This window comes from Copidosoma floridanum, unplaced genomic scaffold, assembly GCF_036245765.1.
Source record: "Copidosoma floridanum isolate Cflo_tuat_1 unplaced genomic scaffold, Cflo_Japanese_pri ptg000030l, whole genome shotgun sequence".
NCBI lineage: Eukaryota > Metazoa > Arthropoda > Insecta > Hymenoptera > Encyrtidae > Copidosoma > Copidosoma floridanum.
In genome coordinates this window covers 22,598,172-22,616,134 of record NW_028321907.1, presented here as the reverse complement: position 1 = coordinate 22,616,134, position 17,963 = coordinate 22,598,172, and the positions used below count along the sequence as shown (strand labels likewise).

The 17,963-nt window shown below is 32.9% G+C and overlaps 1 protein-coding gene across 4 annotated transcripts in view; it reads left to right on the top strand.

Moving 5' to 3' along the window:
• The window catches only part of Nap1 (Nucleosome assembly protein 1), a 39,391-nt gene extending 21,656 nt beyond the window's left edge, over window positions 1–17,735 (top strand). Inside the window, exons 2-9 of one of the 4 annotated variants that reach the window (XM_089596196.1) lie at window positions 15,143–15,312; window positions 15,402–15,691; window positions 16,105–16,258; window positions 16,334–16,471; window positions 16,539–16,686; window positions 16,772–16,891; window positions 16,966–17,076; window positions 17,309–17,735. In XM_089596196.1, coding sequence (XP_089452322.1) covers window positions 15,143–15,312; window positions 15,402–15,691; window positions 16,105–16,258; window positions 16,334–16,471; window positions 16,539–16,686; window positions 16,772–16,891; window positions 16,966–17,076; window positions 17,309–17,319 — 1,142 coding nt within the window. In that variant the 3' untranslated portion in view covers window positions 17,320–17,735. Of the gene's footprint in view, window positions 1–14,523; window positions 14,695–14,824; window positions 14,906–15,142; window positions 15,313–15,401; window positions 15,692–16,104; window positions 16,259–16,333; window positions 16,472–16,538; window positions 16,687–16,771; window positions 16,892–16,965 lie in introns of those variants that run through there. The other 3 variants (XM_023392312.2, XM_014351806.2, XM_023392313.2) reach the window with 3 other exon arrangements.
• Window positions 17,736–17,963: the final 228 nt, after the last annotated feature.

Here is a 17,963-nt window from a genome sequence, read left to right as displayed (position 1 = left end):
CCTCGTTTATGAGCCGTGCTGCGCACTCGTGCGAGTGCGTGTCAGCGATGGGATATAGTTCCGGCCAGATTTGGGAATTCTCTAGGACCCAACCTCTCTGACATGGGAAATCACTAGATCAAAAAAAAATAGTACCGAAGGTGAGGCGCGAGATTCAAATAAAGTTCAATAACACAAGCATCTATCACCTGATGACCCGGGGCGCTTACTAGCCACTCTGTTAAATAAATAATTATTAATAACACAAGCGCCTATCACTCAGTGACTTGGAGCGCTTACTGGCCACTCTGTTAAATAAATAATTATTAATAACACAAGCGCCTATCTCCTAATGACCCGGGGCGCTTACTGGCCACTCTTTTAAATAAATACCTATTAATAAATAACACAAGCGCCTATCACTAAGTGACTTAAGGCGCTTACTGGCCACTCTGTGAAATAAATAATTTTTAATAACACAAGCGCCCATCACTTAATGACCCGGGGCGCTTACAGGCCACTCTTTTAAGTAAGTAAATATCAATAACACAAGTGCCTATCACCTAATGACCCGGGGTACTTACTGGCTACTATTAAATAATAAATTATCAAGTAATTACAAGAGCGCTAATTAAAAAGATCTTTGTCGTAATAGATAAGCAATCAAAATTGTGATATGTTTACATATGTTATCGATCAACTTTTTATTATTTAATAGTGTTGCAAATAAGTGTCCTGGGTCATCAGGAAAAAGGTGCTTGACATATTTATTAATAATTAATTATTTACTAGATTTGCAATTAGCGCCCCAGGTTATACGGTGATAGGTGCTTGTGTTATTAATAATTATTTATTTAACAGAGTGGCCAGTCAGCGCCCTGGGTTATTGGGTGATAGGCACTTGTGTTATTTTAATAATTATTTATTTAACAGAGTGGCCAGTAAGCGCCCCGGGTCATCAGGTGATAGGCGCTTATGTTATTTATTAATAATTATTTATTTAACAGAGTGGCCAGTAAGCGCCCCAAGTCACTGAGTGATAGGCGCTTGTGTTATTTATTAATAATTATTTATTTAAAAGAGTGGCCAGTAAGCGCCTCGGGTCATTAGGTGATAGGCGCTTGTGTCATTAATAATTATTTATTTAAAAGAGTGGCTAGTAAGCGCCCCGGGTCATCAGGTGATAGATGCTTGTGTTATTGGACCTTATTTGAATCTCGCGCGTCACCTTCGGTACTATTTTTTTTTTTTTGATCTAGTAATTTCCCACGTCAGAGAGGTTGGGTCCTAGAGAATTCCCAAATCTGGCCGGAACTATATCCCATTGCTGGCTACGTGTGTACGTCGAGATCTTTAGAGACACATTAGATAGCTCATAATCTCGTTCCCCACGCATGATGTGTCGAAAAGTTGTATACACCACACGTGCGAGAGGTTAGGTGATCGACACATGCGTGTCTTCGAATACTCTAAATCTTCGCTGCGAATATAATAATCGTTGCGTACGCACTGTTGAATTAATTGTTGCGTACAAGGAAAATTTAACAATTTTGAATATTTGGCGTAAGTATTGAATAGACCGTCACAGACAGCTTAAACAAAAATCTCTCTGTCATGCACACACTCACACTTATAGGTGCAGTATATGACTTTATTACAGCTTATAGCTACTTTAGAGATATGTTAATGACTGTAAGGTATAAAAAAGATTTCATCATTTGTGTAACAAAATTATTTTTGAAGTAAGAATCTGTGTACCATAAATGTTACGGTTGGAATATTAGCAAATAAAGAAAGGCATTATTTTTTACTTAAAAAAGTATTCTTTAATTTTATTCGTTCTTATAAGTTTTTTCATACAATTAAAAATTATATTATTTTTTTTTTTTAAAAACAATTGTAAACCTATTTAAACCTTTTAGTTGCCCTTTTAGTTTTATTGAATTTGGCAATAGTATGCTGTCATTTATATCTTTAGAAGTAGTTATTTTGTTAGGATTGTCACTATTAAAATGAAGATCATCGATTTCTAATTCAATTTTCTGAGACCGTGCCGATGAAATAATATATAGTGTAGTAGGTCAAGTCTTTTTTCAAATGTTTCTTTGGTCACAATACTGCCCAAGCGTACTCATTCATTTGCTATTTCTGCCATTTCTTTGCGTCTTTGAGTAATATTGATTAGTTTTCCTACTGTAGATGTTTCTCTTCGTGAAAACATTGCGTTAAGCATTTCGTTCATTTTTTCAACTGAAGTTGTCGAATTTTTGGCTCTGGGTGATACATTTAAAAGCAAGGGATGGTGTTCGTTGCTGTACTGTTTCATCCAACTAAGAGCACATAAGGATTTATCAAATAATGGTACGTTTTCCAAAAATGAAATAAGATTTTTTTTTTTATATTTTATCAAAACTTTTTTTAAAGCTGTGTCAACTAAAATTTTTTAATAAGAATTTTTCGATTTCAATTCAATTGGAAATCCAGTTTATCGTTTCTTGTACAAGCTTTCTCCTAGATTGAACTTGATATTTAGATGTCTGCGAGATGAATATCTGAAAAAACCTTCCATAAAACTCTTTAACGAACTTTGAGGTTTTATTTCCTCTTTGTACGGTGCATGTGTAGATTCAGAAGGGTTATTTGTAAAATTGTCAAAATTATTTTGACTCATCGAAAACCTGGTCCATTTATAAAAAATTTTATGCCTATTTTTGTTAAAATACGATACTACTGAGTTTAGTGATAAAATGAATATGTTTTCATATAAAGTATTATACTCTTTCAGTGAATTAGCTTTTGTCATTTCATTTAGCAAATATAATACTTTACTTATATTCATTGCTGATGTACTGATTGTACGGGAAAAAATTTTTAAAACGTGAAATTTGCAAAGAAACAGATAAACTTTAGAAATCAGTTCAGTGATAACCATTTTTTCAGTTGAATTCTTATTAGTCATGAATGCACGCACTTTATCAACTGTATCTTTATTCTCATCCTTAAACTGTTGCAAGAATCCAAATATTGTTTCTCCTTCTTCATTAGCTAATAGACTAATGGCTGAAATTTAACGATTTCAATTCAAATCCCTGACGGAAAGAGTTAGTACAGTTAAGATACGTTTTATGAGATTGTATGTGCCATCAATGAATACGATTTCAGGACAAGCTCGGAAACTTAAGTGCATTTCTTCAGTAGAAAAGTATAGAGCCTTCAAGACTTTTTTGACATTGCAGTTTGGGTTTGGGTTTTCACAAATCACTACACAATTGGTTTCTGCAACAGATGAAAATTTAATGTATGTATCTTACAACAATTGAAAAAAAGTGGTGAAAAATAAAACCTCATCCCCATTTATAGTGTACAAGAACCTCCCCCCCCTCCTGTCTTGGCTTCGCCCGAGACTCACTAAATGGAACATCGTAGTGTGTTGACATCTAATGTGAAACGATTTCAGTTGAACGTTTTACATCTGTTCCTGACACTTCTCAGAACAAAAATCTTCTTATTAAAAACAAATTTTTTCGGAATCCATACAGTTAATTTCATCAAGTAATAAGTTGTAAAAAATACAAAAAAATATGATTATGCTGAAAAGTACCGTGCATTCCTTATGCCATAAACTAACCATTGGCCCTGAAGGGCCGTTAGTTTGTAGTTTTTCCCGTATAATCTACAAAAAGGGCTATTTTTTAAAGCTGTAAGGATTTAAAATTAAAAAAAATATTTTTAAAAAAATTTTGTTCTCTTATCTCACAACTTTATTACCACAGCAACTAAGTCATACAGCCTAATCTCTATTTAATCATAATTATAATACATAATCTACCTATTTAAAAATCTGAAAGATTCATGAAATTACTGAGGGTCTTAGTAGAAAGCTTATCTCTCACCTTCTCCTATATCCAGTAGCAATAAAGAAAATTTTTTATCAATTGAAGGTATATTATTTTTTAAATAAAAAATATTAAATAAAGGCCAAAAATTAAAAAATTTTATGGTTTCTTAAACAATAGTAATTTTGCTTCCGTTTTTTACTACTGGGAGAATTTGACGAAAGTCTCCACCCAAAATTATTATTTTATTTCCAAAAGGTTTATTACTACTAGATAAATCTTTTAAAGTTCTATCAACGATGTCTACCGCTTGTTTCGGTATCATAGAAGCTTCATTCCAAATAATTACTTTTACATTACGTAATTTTTGTTTAGCTGGCTCAAACTGGAAAAATGCACTTTCTACACTGCTTAAGTCTAAATGAAGTCTGAAAGTTCTGTGAGTGGTTATCCCCTGTGGGAGCAGAATAGAAGCAATACCTGTCCAAGCCATTGTAAGAATAAAAAATTAAAAGAAAAAAAACAATCAACTAACGATACTGTTAAAACATAATCAATTTGTGATTTTAACAATATCGTAATTTTGTAATTTTTGACGATATTTGAAATCTTTTAATAGGTTGTCGTTTTAAATATATAAAAATTAGGCATTAGTCAGGGAAAATAAAAAGTGATTGTTAAAAATTCATGTAATTAATTATGATCAAGAATAAATTCATTACATATATAAATTCAAGAAACAATTAATATAATTCGGGTTTTTTTTCATACTTCGTAAATCTCATTTGCAATTACGGGGGTTGGTGCGCAGAGGGTGCAGGGGGCATACATAGTTTTAAGAGCTTAGAAATATCTATTGACACATACAGGATAGACAGCTCATTAAAAAAAGGGAGCCACTAGAAAAAATAATAAAGCTCACTAACAAAAAGTCAAGGGCACATCTCTCTGTCTATATAAACTTTACCACTTTTATTTGAAATTAGCAGCTTGTTCTTCATATTTTCTTAAAAGTAGACCAGTTATCATTCCCCAGCGTAGAAAATTTATTCCCGAGTATTTTCAAAAAATGCCATAGTCTTCCGAATTCTGCAAAATATACTTAAACATATTATTTTCATACTAACAATTAATTTTATTATTTTTTAAGGCCTTAGAAAATATTAATACAAACCTTATTTTGAAAAAATTACACTTATAACACAATAAAAGGGGGGGTTGGCCCGCGGAGCGCTCCGGGGGCGAAGCCCTACTAGTACATATATATATAAAGACCAAAAAAATGTTGCCAACCTAAGCAAATCAGTCTACCTGACTGACATCAAACTATTTTTTTAATTGTAACAAACGGTGTACCTGTCGTGATGCATATACCTCAATTAATAATGATTTAATCACAGGATTTATAATTGTACATTTATAAGATTTTTTAACTAAAATTTATAGCAATGCACAGTTTTGCATAAATTTTCAATACATGTATGGGTGTGTATCATATATACAAGTAAAGCGTGTAATCCTTTGTATGATAGTAACAGTCTACTAATGAGGGCTGGATCAAGGGATGCTGATAAGTTTATATAGTACTACTATAAGTATCTTTAAATTTAGATATGTATTTCTCTTTCTCTCTCTCTCTTTCTCTCTCTCTCTCTCTCTCTCTCTCTCTCTCTCTCTCTCTCTCTCTCTCTGTACATAATCAATATTAAATAATTGTAAAAAACACGCAATAAATTTAGTCTGCATTAAGAAGGTTTGGTCGTTTTTTAACTGATTTTCATTCGCTAAAAAAAATTAATGCTGTACTTTAACATAGTGGAAGTACATATAAATTTTTTCAGTATTTTTTACCAGCTGAATTTTCAAGGAAGAAATCTCCAAAATTGCATGATTTAACATTGCTCTTATGGGCGAAAGCGATTATTTAGCCTTTGTTGCACAAATTTCGAGGCTAGAGATTTATTCATGATAAGAAAAAGTTTAAATGGATAGCTTAACTTTTCAGCAAGACTCTCGTATCAAAAAATGTGCACTTTATCAGACATTTATGAGAAATATCTGTGCAAACATAAACAAAGTCGCGAGCAGGTCTTATGATAAGTGTATGGGAGAGAACCGAGCATCGTCTGCTGTCAGCTGGTCTTTGCACACGGAGCGGGACGTCTTTACAAAATTGCTTTTAGAATTTGTTAAACTGAAATCATGATCTGAAACTTGGCCTAGCCTTTTGAAGACTTCAAACTAAAATGCTGTGCAAAAAAAGTTAGTTTTTCGAAAATTCATGACACCCTTTTGTTGATGAAAGTTGAGTCTCTTCTTACTTTATTACGTTATTTTATATCATGCAAACAACGTGTTTTCAAGTTTTTTTTACTCGAACTATCGGAAATAAGCTGCTTCACAGTGTGTACCGTAATTTGTTCATAACATTAAATGGTTTGACTTTTAAGCACTGACGAGTTTAACAAACTTAAATTAACCGTGATGCAGTAGGCGGACGTTTCCATGTACGGTTAATACAACTCACTTAAATACAGTGTCTTATGGGAGCCCCCGCACACCCGCTAAGCCCCCCGGTAAAAATGACCGAACCTCCTTAAGTTTGTTTGTCACTTAAATAACAATATTACGGTATCTCTGTTATACATATTTTGTATGAGTACCTAACTTTTTTTAACTTGCGATCACAAATGCTGGTTCTATAAGTAATGTAAGCGCCTACCTTATCGACTGTGATACATGCACGATTTCTTCGACAGTGACGTACAGTTAAAAAAATGTACTACCAGTGCCATCTGTTATTAAGAAGCAGCAGTAAAACTTTTATAGTGTCACAGTCTACGGTATGGACACACGTAATATAGAATGGAGTCATTTTTTAGAAAGAATCTAGTTTATATGTTGTTGTATTTTCTTAACGTTTGTTTTGATTTGTTTCGTTAGCTTAGTCACTATACTTTTTGACAGTGTATCCGACATAATATGTTCCACTAACAGAACGTATTTTTTTGTTCGATTTTAAAATTTATCGAATGTTTTTGATGATTTGCTACATTATAAAATTCAGGTGTCAGCTATGCAACAGTTTAGCCAGTGATTTTTCTACTTTTTGAACATTTATACCTAATAAAATTTTTACTCGTAAAGATATTTTTGCTATAGACGTCCGATTAGTAGACAATTTTTTGGTTTTCATTCAGTCTCAACCGCAGACCGTCCGCTAACCGGACCCCCCCCCTTCCTCAGAACATCCATGTATTTTTACATGTATTTCGTGCCCTTACCAGCTTCAGTAATTCTAGTCATTAAAGTTAGTAACACTATAGACACCATAAGAAAACATTCTATACAAAAACTTACAGCAATCCTTAATTTAGTAAAAAAAAAATATTTCAGTAAATTGGTAACTCATATCCGATGACTGTTATAATTATAAATAAGTCCAAGGCTTTATTGGATTTTGTACTGACAAATATTACTTTGCATTGACTATGTAGTTTTTAAAATTCACTCGTTTCTTGCCACGATTAGTGAACTTTTTATCAAACTATTTTCTATATGCCTTTGATAAAATAATGATATTTATCTTTTCTCAAAGTAGCACTCTTGCAGTCATCTCAATATTTCATAAAAATGTTTTAATTTCTTTATTTTAACTTCGAGAATAACTCAACTATATAAAGTGTTCTAGACTCACGTAATGAAGACAGAATATTTTCAAATGACATTAATTGAGCTTAAAAATTGTATTTCTAAGAAAAAAAAGTAACATTTAAGCAAGTACAAAATAATATATTTAGATTTTTCGAAATAATCGATGCCCCAATAGTTGTTTTTTTAAATAAAAAATGTTAAGTCCCTGACTCGTATAAAAAATTGGAATAGTTGTTATATGGGTGATTCTTTTACAATTTAAACAGATTTTGACCTTGACCTTTCTGACTCAGCTGAAAAATTTTTTCCAGTTTCTATATTGAAAAATAAGAAATACATGTCCAAGGAATTTTTTTCATCGCCTATTTTCGATTTTATAAGTTATAACAAATTTTATAATAGTGGTTGGAGACTCATATTAAACAATGTATAGCTCCGAATCCTTGAGAGCTAGAAAATTTTCACCAATGGCACTTTTGTAGCTAAAAAGTTGAACTTAAGAAAAAAAAAATTTTTTTTTAATTATCAACAAATTAATGTTTTTATTAACAATTTAATTGTTTTAATCAATTTTTAACCATTGCCCCCAAAATGAATTAAGTTTTTATTATTACCATCGTATTTTGAGTCAAATTTTACGTAAAAATCATGTTTTCAAAATATGGAGACTTTTCAATTTCTATTGTTGAAATATTATTATTTGTAGTGCGTAATAATAAAAAAAAACCGTTTTTTGAGTATAAAATATCGGTACGGCGTATCAAAAAAAAGTTAAATGTAAAAGTTGTAGACAATTCAAAGATCTACAATTTTTGTATTCACCATTTGTCAGTATAACCTCAAAATTTTGTATTATCATGCAAAAAAGCGAGAAATCACCATTTTATCAATTATTAAGAGTAATTTTTTACTTGTAAAACGGAGATGAGCAATAATAACTAAAGAAATTATAATTTATTGAATTAATAAAAATTCGTAATAAAAAACCAAGTAAACATAATGATTGCTTAATATTTATTTATGGATGTAACAAAATTTTCATGTACAAGTAAAACTTTTTTTACGGTTTCATTACAAAATTATGTCACTTGATAATTTTCACAATATTTGTTTTTTCGTGCAAAGAAAACAGCCTCGCTTCTAATTCTTGACGAGATAGTGGAACCATGCTATAATATTTTAGCGTTCCCTTAATCGTTGTTGCTCTCAAAAATCTCTCTGACACTAATCTTCTTTCGTCTTCGTAATCATCATTTGTAGAATAACGATAAGTAATATTTGGCTGTGATTCTGTAGCCATCAAAAAGTTCTCGCGGCGTTCGAATGGAATTGTTAAGTCTCTGAAGACTTGCTCTGGCAGTACAGTCCCGCCTATTCCGTCGCATGGCCCCTTTCTATGTTAAGTGAGGAAAAAATGCCACTCTGCTTTTAAAGTCTTCAAAGTGATAAGTGAGGTTAATGAAGTTCTTTTTATATTTATACTGTTCACTCGCACCGACAGACATATACATTATTTTATTAACACATGGTAAATTTATTTTATTTAATGCAATCAACTGCTTTTGATATGGATGTACGGCAACAGTGTCGTGATGTAGGCATTCAGAAATGCAAACAAAACTTGAAATTCGTAATTCATCCAAGTCATTCCTATAATAAATTGACAATGGTTGTACGGTTGCCTTATCGTTGTTCCAATGTATACCCTGAACCGAACTTTAAATTATAAAAACATAATTTTATGAGAAGTCGCAAATTACGATACATTCATTTTCTCTAAGTTTATTTTTCATCTCATTTAAAAAATCCTTTTGTTTGTTAACCAAAAATGAATGAATCAACAGTTTTTGCAAACCTTCACTTAACTTCTGTAACTATTCATCAACTAGAGATATTAGGGTCTGCAATAAGGTTCTTTCAACCGTAATCCATTGTTTGTAGGTATCAATTTCAATATATTTTTCTTCAAAAATTTCTTCCAGTTGCTCAATAACCTTCGTCACGCGTGGGCACTTCTTACAAGAATTTAAATAACAATCAGTCGTTTTGTTTTTGCATACAATATGATCCAAACAATCCTTGTAATTGATCAAAGCCAGCTTAGAACCGAAAGTAAGTAATTTAAAATTGGCACCACTCACTAATAAACTAACATTTTCATGTACAGGACATACACAAACAGAGTGAGTACCAAAAGCACCTGCCAAAACACAATATTTCGGCCTTAAGCTAGCAAACTTTGAGAAACTACATTTTATATTGGGATACGTACTAGTAAAAATTTTAAACAATTCTTTTAAATTATTTATTACTAGTCTTTTTTGGATAGGTACCGATTTGCCATCTACTTTTATCGAAACGTAATCTTTTTTTCCGGGCATATATTGAGTGTAGTCCTCTGACTGGTACAAGCTAACAATTGTATCGATAACATTTTCATCTAGAGATGGATGTTGTTTTGGGTTTGAATTCCTAATTAATCCCTTATCTTGAGCAACATTTCTTGCTATGCCTATCATGTGACGAGTTGCGGAAGGAAATGTGTCCTCAATTTTTTCATAAGACCACGATCGAAAAATAGTCAAAATTTTAATTTTATGAACGTGGTCGGCCGAAGTATTGAAACTTTCTTGCAAAGCACTTATTATCGAGGACTCGTCGTCATCTGCTTTAAGATGATTTGAATCATCTTGGCTCAAATTAAAAATTTTTTTATCAATTGCGGACGATATTTGTTTTGATTTTTCTTGCAAAAACCTTTTCGATGATGGTTTTTGTTTTATGATGGGCAAAGATCCTAAGAATCTTAATCCTTTGTTGAAAAAATCCATTCGTTCACTTTGCAAAGATGGATTATCTCCCGAAAATCCAGATGTACCGTCACGGCTCCCAACTTTTACATCAGATCCTTCACTTGAAGAATCTTCCTTTTGTAGCATCTAAAAAAAAATTAGACTAAAACATCAACCTAAAATTCTACGAGGGATTAGGTATGTCTGAACTCAATATAAAAATCAAAATATTGTACGTTCTAATTCTGGTAGTTCATTGTCACTCTCTTTTGTATCTTATATTTTTAGCAAGAAGAACAAATTTTTTGTGGTAATGCATCTAACGAAATTGCTAAGTCCAGTTTCAAAAGCTTGTTTTTAATTACTGTCCTCAAATCAGAAGTGTAGGTTGTTGGATGTTTGAAATTAAAAGGATTAAAACATCTGTCTGATCGATAACTAGTATTTTGCATTTTACGTGCCTCTTTCCGTGGCATTGTTACAAAGTAAAAATAATTTAACTTTAAATTACAACGAGTGAGATCATGTCTTGGTAGCGGACCAAAATAAACGCACAGCTAATCCAAAAGCCAACGAACTTGTAGTACGGGAAATGTACGCGAGTAGCGTGAGTAACACTTTGAATGATAGATCGCACTGTAGGCAGGCTTCCCTACGAAATTTAAAAATTCCAAAAAATCAAAGAGATGAAAAATCTGTTTTTATATAAAAGCATACAGTTACTAAAACAAAATAAAACAAAGTAGCAATAAAAAAATTTGAAAAACAAAAAACAGTTTACGTGTTGATGTTACGTCGAGCATTGTTATTATTATTTTTTCGTCTAGTGCTCAATAATCTTTTTTTTTTCTTTAATGAAAATTCGTTTTTCATCATTCAGGAGATTAAATTGGAAAACAAATCACTTGTGATTTAATTTTAATAAAAATGTATACTAAATAAATGATTAAAAGGTGATTTCTCGCTTTTTTACATGATAATACAAAATTTTGAGGTTATACTAACAAATAGTAAACAAAAAAGTTGTAGATCTTTAAATTATCTACAACTTTGACGTTTAACTTTTTTTGATACGAGGTACGAATATCATTTTCTACTCAGAAAACAGTTTTTTTTACCAGTACGCGCTATCATTATTAGATATTTAGCGATGTATAGGTAGTATGTATATACATACATATTGAAACGGTTACATATGTATACACATACATATATGTATAAATTCTACATATATATACTACCTTTTCGACACTGATCCATCTGGTGGAAAACTTGATAGGGGAGGGTGGGGCGAACTTCGTCATGTGGGTGACTTCGTCACCCGATATTTTTTCTTTAATAATTCATATTGCAATTTCATTTTTGTTGAAATAGGTTCTTAAATGCATTTACTTAAATCATCTCAAAAATTTATACGAAAAAACTATTTTACCTTTTCATAAAATCAAACTGAAAAATTGAGCAAAAAATGATGGTCGGACAAGAATTTTTCAGCACTGGCTGAATGAACAATTATAAGTTTACGTGTTTTCTATCATAGACGTTTGAAAGCTTGATTGCTAAACTTTCAAATCCATTTTTTTTTATGATGAGATAAATATTAACAAAGTTATTGCAAATTTTAAAAAAAGTGTAAGATAAGCACAGTTCGTCACTTGTGAAGGGGCACAGTTCATCACCGGCAAGCGCAGCAGTAGGTACTTGTAGGTTAAGTTCTCGTTTTGTTGACTATGGTGAGTAATTATAAAAAAAAAGTTGCATTCTCATGATTGGACCGATGAGAATATGAATTTAGCGAAACAAAGTGTTCGTGATGGATAATCGATCAAATCTACTGCTGCAGAGTTTGGAATCCTGAGGACAACTCTTCAGTATAAAGTGCAGAACACAAGCACAACTGAAGAGCAAACACGTAATTTCGCGTCGATTTTCACGTAATTTCTAATTAATTTTATTAGTATTAAAAAACTTAATACTGTGATTGAGACTACAGAAAATAAATCTACAAAAAAAATAAAATTTTTTCATTTTAGTTCAATAAACCTTTCTCTTTTTATCTAGAGCAATTGAACTCATTATTTGCATTTGAAAAATATTATTTAACAAGTAATTTCAATACAAATAAGTGTTTATCACTTAGAATCATGGAAATAAATGCACTGTACCTAACCTTACCTGCAGTCAGATCCGTGCCTAGCGAGAGTATGACGAACTCTGCCCCCCCCCTTATGACGAACTATACCCCGCCTTGACGAATTGGGCCCCACTAGAAGATCGTTTAATTTTACTGAACAAAAATGATAATTGTATGATTTTTTTTTTTACAGTGGAATTCCTTTCTTGAGATATTTACCTTTAAAATGCGTGTGTGTAAGTAATCTCATCAACAATAAGTTCTCTCTAATTAACGAAAACAAAATAGGTGACGACAGTGCCCCACCCTCCCCTACTGCTACGAAATTGTGACTCAGCAGACGTAATATTTCGTAGCACCGGTCTTATCCTACACCGTGGCATGGGATGAACAGGCGAAAGAGAATTACACAAATATTTTAGCTGCACTATACCAATTAACAGATGGCGTAACAGAGATTGTGCTGTAGAGTACTGGGTAAACGGTGCATGTTGGTCGCAGCGTTGGATTAGGCGGATTCAATATCGAAACTTCTTCCCTAGATCATATATATATAGCTATACGGTCTAGGGAGAATGTTCCGTCGAGGAGACAGCACAGTAGTGAAGGGGCATTGCCAAAGACGCGCAAAAATTAAAAATTAGAATATTATAACAGAAGTGCCTATCACCCATTGACCCGGGGCGCTAACTGACCTCTCTATAAAATAATAAAGTATTAATTATTAACACAAGCGCCTATCACCCAATGACCCAGGGCGCTAACTGGCCTCTCTATTAAATAAAAAAGTATTAATTAATTACACAAGCGCCTATCACCCGACGTCCCGGGGCGCTTACTGGTCGCTTTATTAAATAATAAAATATTAATTAATAGCACAAGCGCCTATCACCCGATGACCCAGGGTGCTTACTGGCCACTCTACTGAATAATAAAATATTAATTATTAACACAAACGCCTATCACCCAATGACCCGGGGCGCTAACTGGCTACACTATTATATGATAAAATATCAATTATTAACACAAGCGCCTACCACCCGATGACCTGGGGCGCTCACTGGTCGCTTTATTAAACGCTATATATTATTGATTAATAACACAAGTGCCTGTCACTCAATGACCCAGGGTGCTTACTTGCCACTGTATAAATTAATAAAAGGTTAATCAATAACCCAAGGGCCTATCACCAAGTGACCCGGGGCGCTTACTGGTCGCTTTATTAAACGATGTATATTATTAATTTATAGCACAAGCGCCTGTCACCCGATGACTCAGGGCGCTTACTGGCCTCTCTATTAAATAACATTAATTAACAGCACAAGCACCTATCACCTGATGACCGTTGTGCTATTAATTCATAATATATATCGTTTAATTGAGTGACCAGTAAGCGCCCAAGGTCATTGGGTGATAGGCGCTTGTGTTAATAATTAATACTTTATTATTTAACAGAGTGGCCAGTAAGCACCCCGGGTCACTAGGTAATAGGCGCTTGTGTTAATAATTAATACTTTATTATTTAATAGAGAGGCCAGTTAGCGCCCCGGGTCATTGGGTGATAAGCACTTGTGTTATTAGTATTACAATTTTTAATTTCCGCGTGTCTTTAGCAATGCCCTTTCACTGCTGTGCTGTCTGCTCGACAGAACTTTCTCCCTAGATCATATAGCTATATATACGACATAGGGAAAAATTTCCGATATTGAATCCGCCTAACCCAACGCTGGTTGGTCGTATTATTGCCAAGTTACTGACTTTACTGATTTTCATGTGAATTTCAGACTATTATTGCTTTTATTTGAGGTAATATAGCATGAAAAAGTAATCGAACAATTATTAGGTTTGAGAATCATAGAATAGTACCTTGTTTGTTTTCTCCGTGTAGAAGGAGACACAACATCGAACGAGGGTAAGTGTCTCTCGCACATTCCTACCTTTGGCACAACTTGGCATTGGCAATGTGCGAGAGAGACAGATACCCACGTTCGATGTTGTGTCTCTCTCTCTCTCTAGTTGTGCTCCAGTCGTTCAGTGCCGTACATAAGAATAAGAACAAGCAGTCTATACTTCTCATATCTATGGTACATAGGAAGGAGCAGTCTACAGTCTACAGTCTACAGACCTCTTACATGCCTATAATTATAGACAAGGATACAGGAAGACCCGCTGGCAGCGATCGCTCCGTATTTGTATATATTATATGCGCGCATAGATAAATTTGGCCCTTGGCGTGCTCTATTTTAGACTCTAGACTTTGTTAAAAAAAAGATAGACGTCTGACCATCTGATCAAAAAGGTACCTAACGTGCATTATCGTCACTTTTAGAAATAAAACAAAATTCTTTTCTTTGCTTGATTAAGCGTACTCACAATAATCGTCGTTGGAAAAAAAGCGCATGCTTTAGTAGGTACGCTACTGTGTGATTGTGTTGATAATATATGAAGATGATCAACAGATTACGTTTGTTCAGTTACCATGGATCTTAGGAATTGACAACATGATGAATGTAATAGCATCGTTCTTTCTTCTTTTGCTTAACTTGAAACTTAGTTCGCCACAATGCTTTAATTATAGGCATACATACGGGCACGTGATTGATAAACAGCTCTTTCGTTTCATGTACAAGTACAGCCCTAACCACGTGGTCTGGCTTTTTTAATCCAGGCGATATTTCTCTCTCAAGTGCTCTCTTACATATGTTTTGATTTACAATTTTTGTATAACCGTACGTGTTTGTTTATAGTTTTATTGGCCAAAATGACAACGGATCCAGAGCGTGCGGACACCAGCGACATGGAGTCAGCAGCAGAAGAAGAGCACGAGGAGACTCAAAAGAGTACTCAATCTAACAAAAAGATCCATTCATCTATTTTAGCAGCTCTGCAGGCCCGAGATAATGATTTTAATATTGATGTATGCTGTGATAAGTTTATTTATCATATTCATATTCGAGCATGACTTTTTAAGGCAAACTAACATTTTTTTAATTAAAAATTTTGCAGAACCTGCCTGATTGTGTAAAAAGACGAATAAAAGCATTGAAGCAGCTTCAGTTGAAATCGACAAACATCGAAGCCAAATTTTACGAGGAAGTGCATGCTTTAGAGTGTCGTTACTATCAGTTGTGCGCACCTATTTACCAGCAGAGAAGTAACATTGTATCTGGTATCTGTGAACCTAATGATGAAGAGTGTGAATGGGAGAGTGAAGAAGATGAAGAAGAGATAACAAAAAATTTAAAATCCAAAGTAAAGATAGAAGTTGCAGATGAAGCTACAGTCAAAGAAGACAAGTGAGTATTGCTTAAAAATAAATCAACGGAACTATTCCTATTTGCTGAAAGCTTAATAACTGCGTATTTTGTTTTACTATTTGATTTGATGTTTTATGTTGTAAGTCTCCCGCAACTTTATTATTTTCATTAAATGCTTGTGCATGAGGCAAACTTGTGCAACTTATGATGTGACACATAGTATTTTTCATCATTTTTGATTTTTGTTGATTTATTCTGGTAATTAAAAAATGTATTTATCATCATGACCTAACATTTAATTAATCCATTTTCGTTGTAAAAGTTGACAGTTGTTATTCTTATAGTGAATTTTTTGTGTCTCTAAAGTGTTTCTAAGTAGTATAATTTATTAAACAACTTAAGAAAATGTCATGTAGTTTACCCAAATAGGTAACATTATTTATCTATTGCAGAGCTGAAAATATAAATGTTAAAGGCATTCCTGACTTTTGGCTCACGATTTTCAAAAATGTTGGTATGCTAGCAGAAATGGTCCAAGAGCATGATGAGCCCATCTTGAAACATTTGTATGACATTAAAGTTATATTTTTAGAAAAAGATCCCATGGTATGTTACTCAAAAAGTGTATCTGTTTTTATTGTAGGTCTTTAATTAATTGGATCTCATTTATTTTATTTTTAGGGTTTTGTGTTAGAATTTCATTTCTCTTCCAATGATCACTTTTCTAATTCAGTTCTCACAAAGGAGTATTATATGAAATGTGTTCCAGAGAAAGATGATCCATTCAGTTTTGAAGGACCTGAAATTTTTAAGTGCAAAGTAAAATAAATTGTTTTAAAATTTTTAACTAATAGAATACATTGACAAATATCTTTCCATTTTTCAGGGATGCTCTATTGATTGGAAAAAAGGAAAGAATGTGACAATCAAAACGATTAAAAAAAATCAGAAACACAAGTCGCGAGGCTCTATGCGTACAGTGACTAAAACTGTTCAAAACGATTCGTTTTTCAATTTCTTTACACCACCAATTGGTATGGATTTCAAAAATTCTACTTTTAATAGGTAATTTCAGTTTAGGTTTTCTCATATATTATACATTTCTCATATAATTTACAGTGCCTGAAGATTCTGAAGCAGAGGTTGATGAGGATATTCAAGTTTTATTAACATCTGATTTCGAAGTTGGTCATTACATTAGAGAAAGAATAGTGCCTAGGGCTGTTTTGTATTATACAGGTATGTATGTGAATGTCTCTCAATTATATCTATTTTTATGGCCTAAATAATTATTCTACTTGTAAATTTTACAGGAGAAGGTCTCGAGGAAGAGGATGAAGATTACGACGATGAAGATGGAGACGATGATGACGATGATATAGATGAGGATGAGGATGAGGAAGATGGATCCGATGTGCCAACAGGTGGGAAACAACAGGAAGGTCACTCGAATGAATGTAAACAGCAGTAGTAAAAATGATTTGCAAAAAAAAAGTTATCGACAAAAGAATTAATTATGGTGGATCCAAAACATTTTATAACAAAAAGTTTAAAAAAGTGCTGTTCAGTAACTGCTGTTAGATATTCTGCATCTATATCTGATCCATCGCACTAAAAAAAAATCAGTTTTTAATAATGTCGTGTCTCCTATTCCAGATGAAAACTAAACCGAAAGCTGTAAACAACTAGAAAATTTTGTGTACTCTACACGCTTTGTCGTTAATCTCAACAATATCTAAGTATGAGTACAGTGCTCTTGAAACTCGTCAAATTCGTACTTGAGATATAATAAAAGTAAATATTACAGCTGTCAGGAAACCTCTTTTCTAGAAGAAACATTTGTTGCCCGCGTTTTTAACCTCTTGTTTAATACTGATACTGTTACATTTTACCTAAATTAGCCAAAAAAATAAAAGAGGATGTATTAGTACAATAAATTTTTGGTACTGTTAATAGCTATTATTACGGAATTTCTAGTAACAGAAATAATCAAGAACTTTTGACTGCCAAGAAGTACAAATTCTATGTAACTGCTACACTTTTTATACAATAAAGGCAAAAATGTTATTTTTTTCAAAATCGATCTGAGTTAATGTAATTTTATTCTTGTTAATGTCACAGTTTGTATACGTCTGGTAAGAAGAGAAAAAATCTAGCTCCTGCTTAAAATCTAACTTGTAACTTGTGTACCCATTCCTCGTTCTACAAAAAAAAAAAGTTCTTTTTTCAAGGTTTGTTCCATTGTTCAATGTGAAAAAAATGTCTAATGCAGCGCTCGAGAAGCAAACACGTTACGTTGTAGTATTTTTTA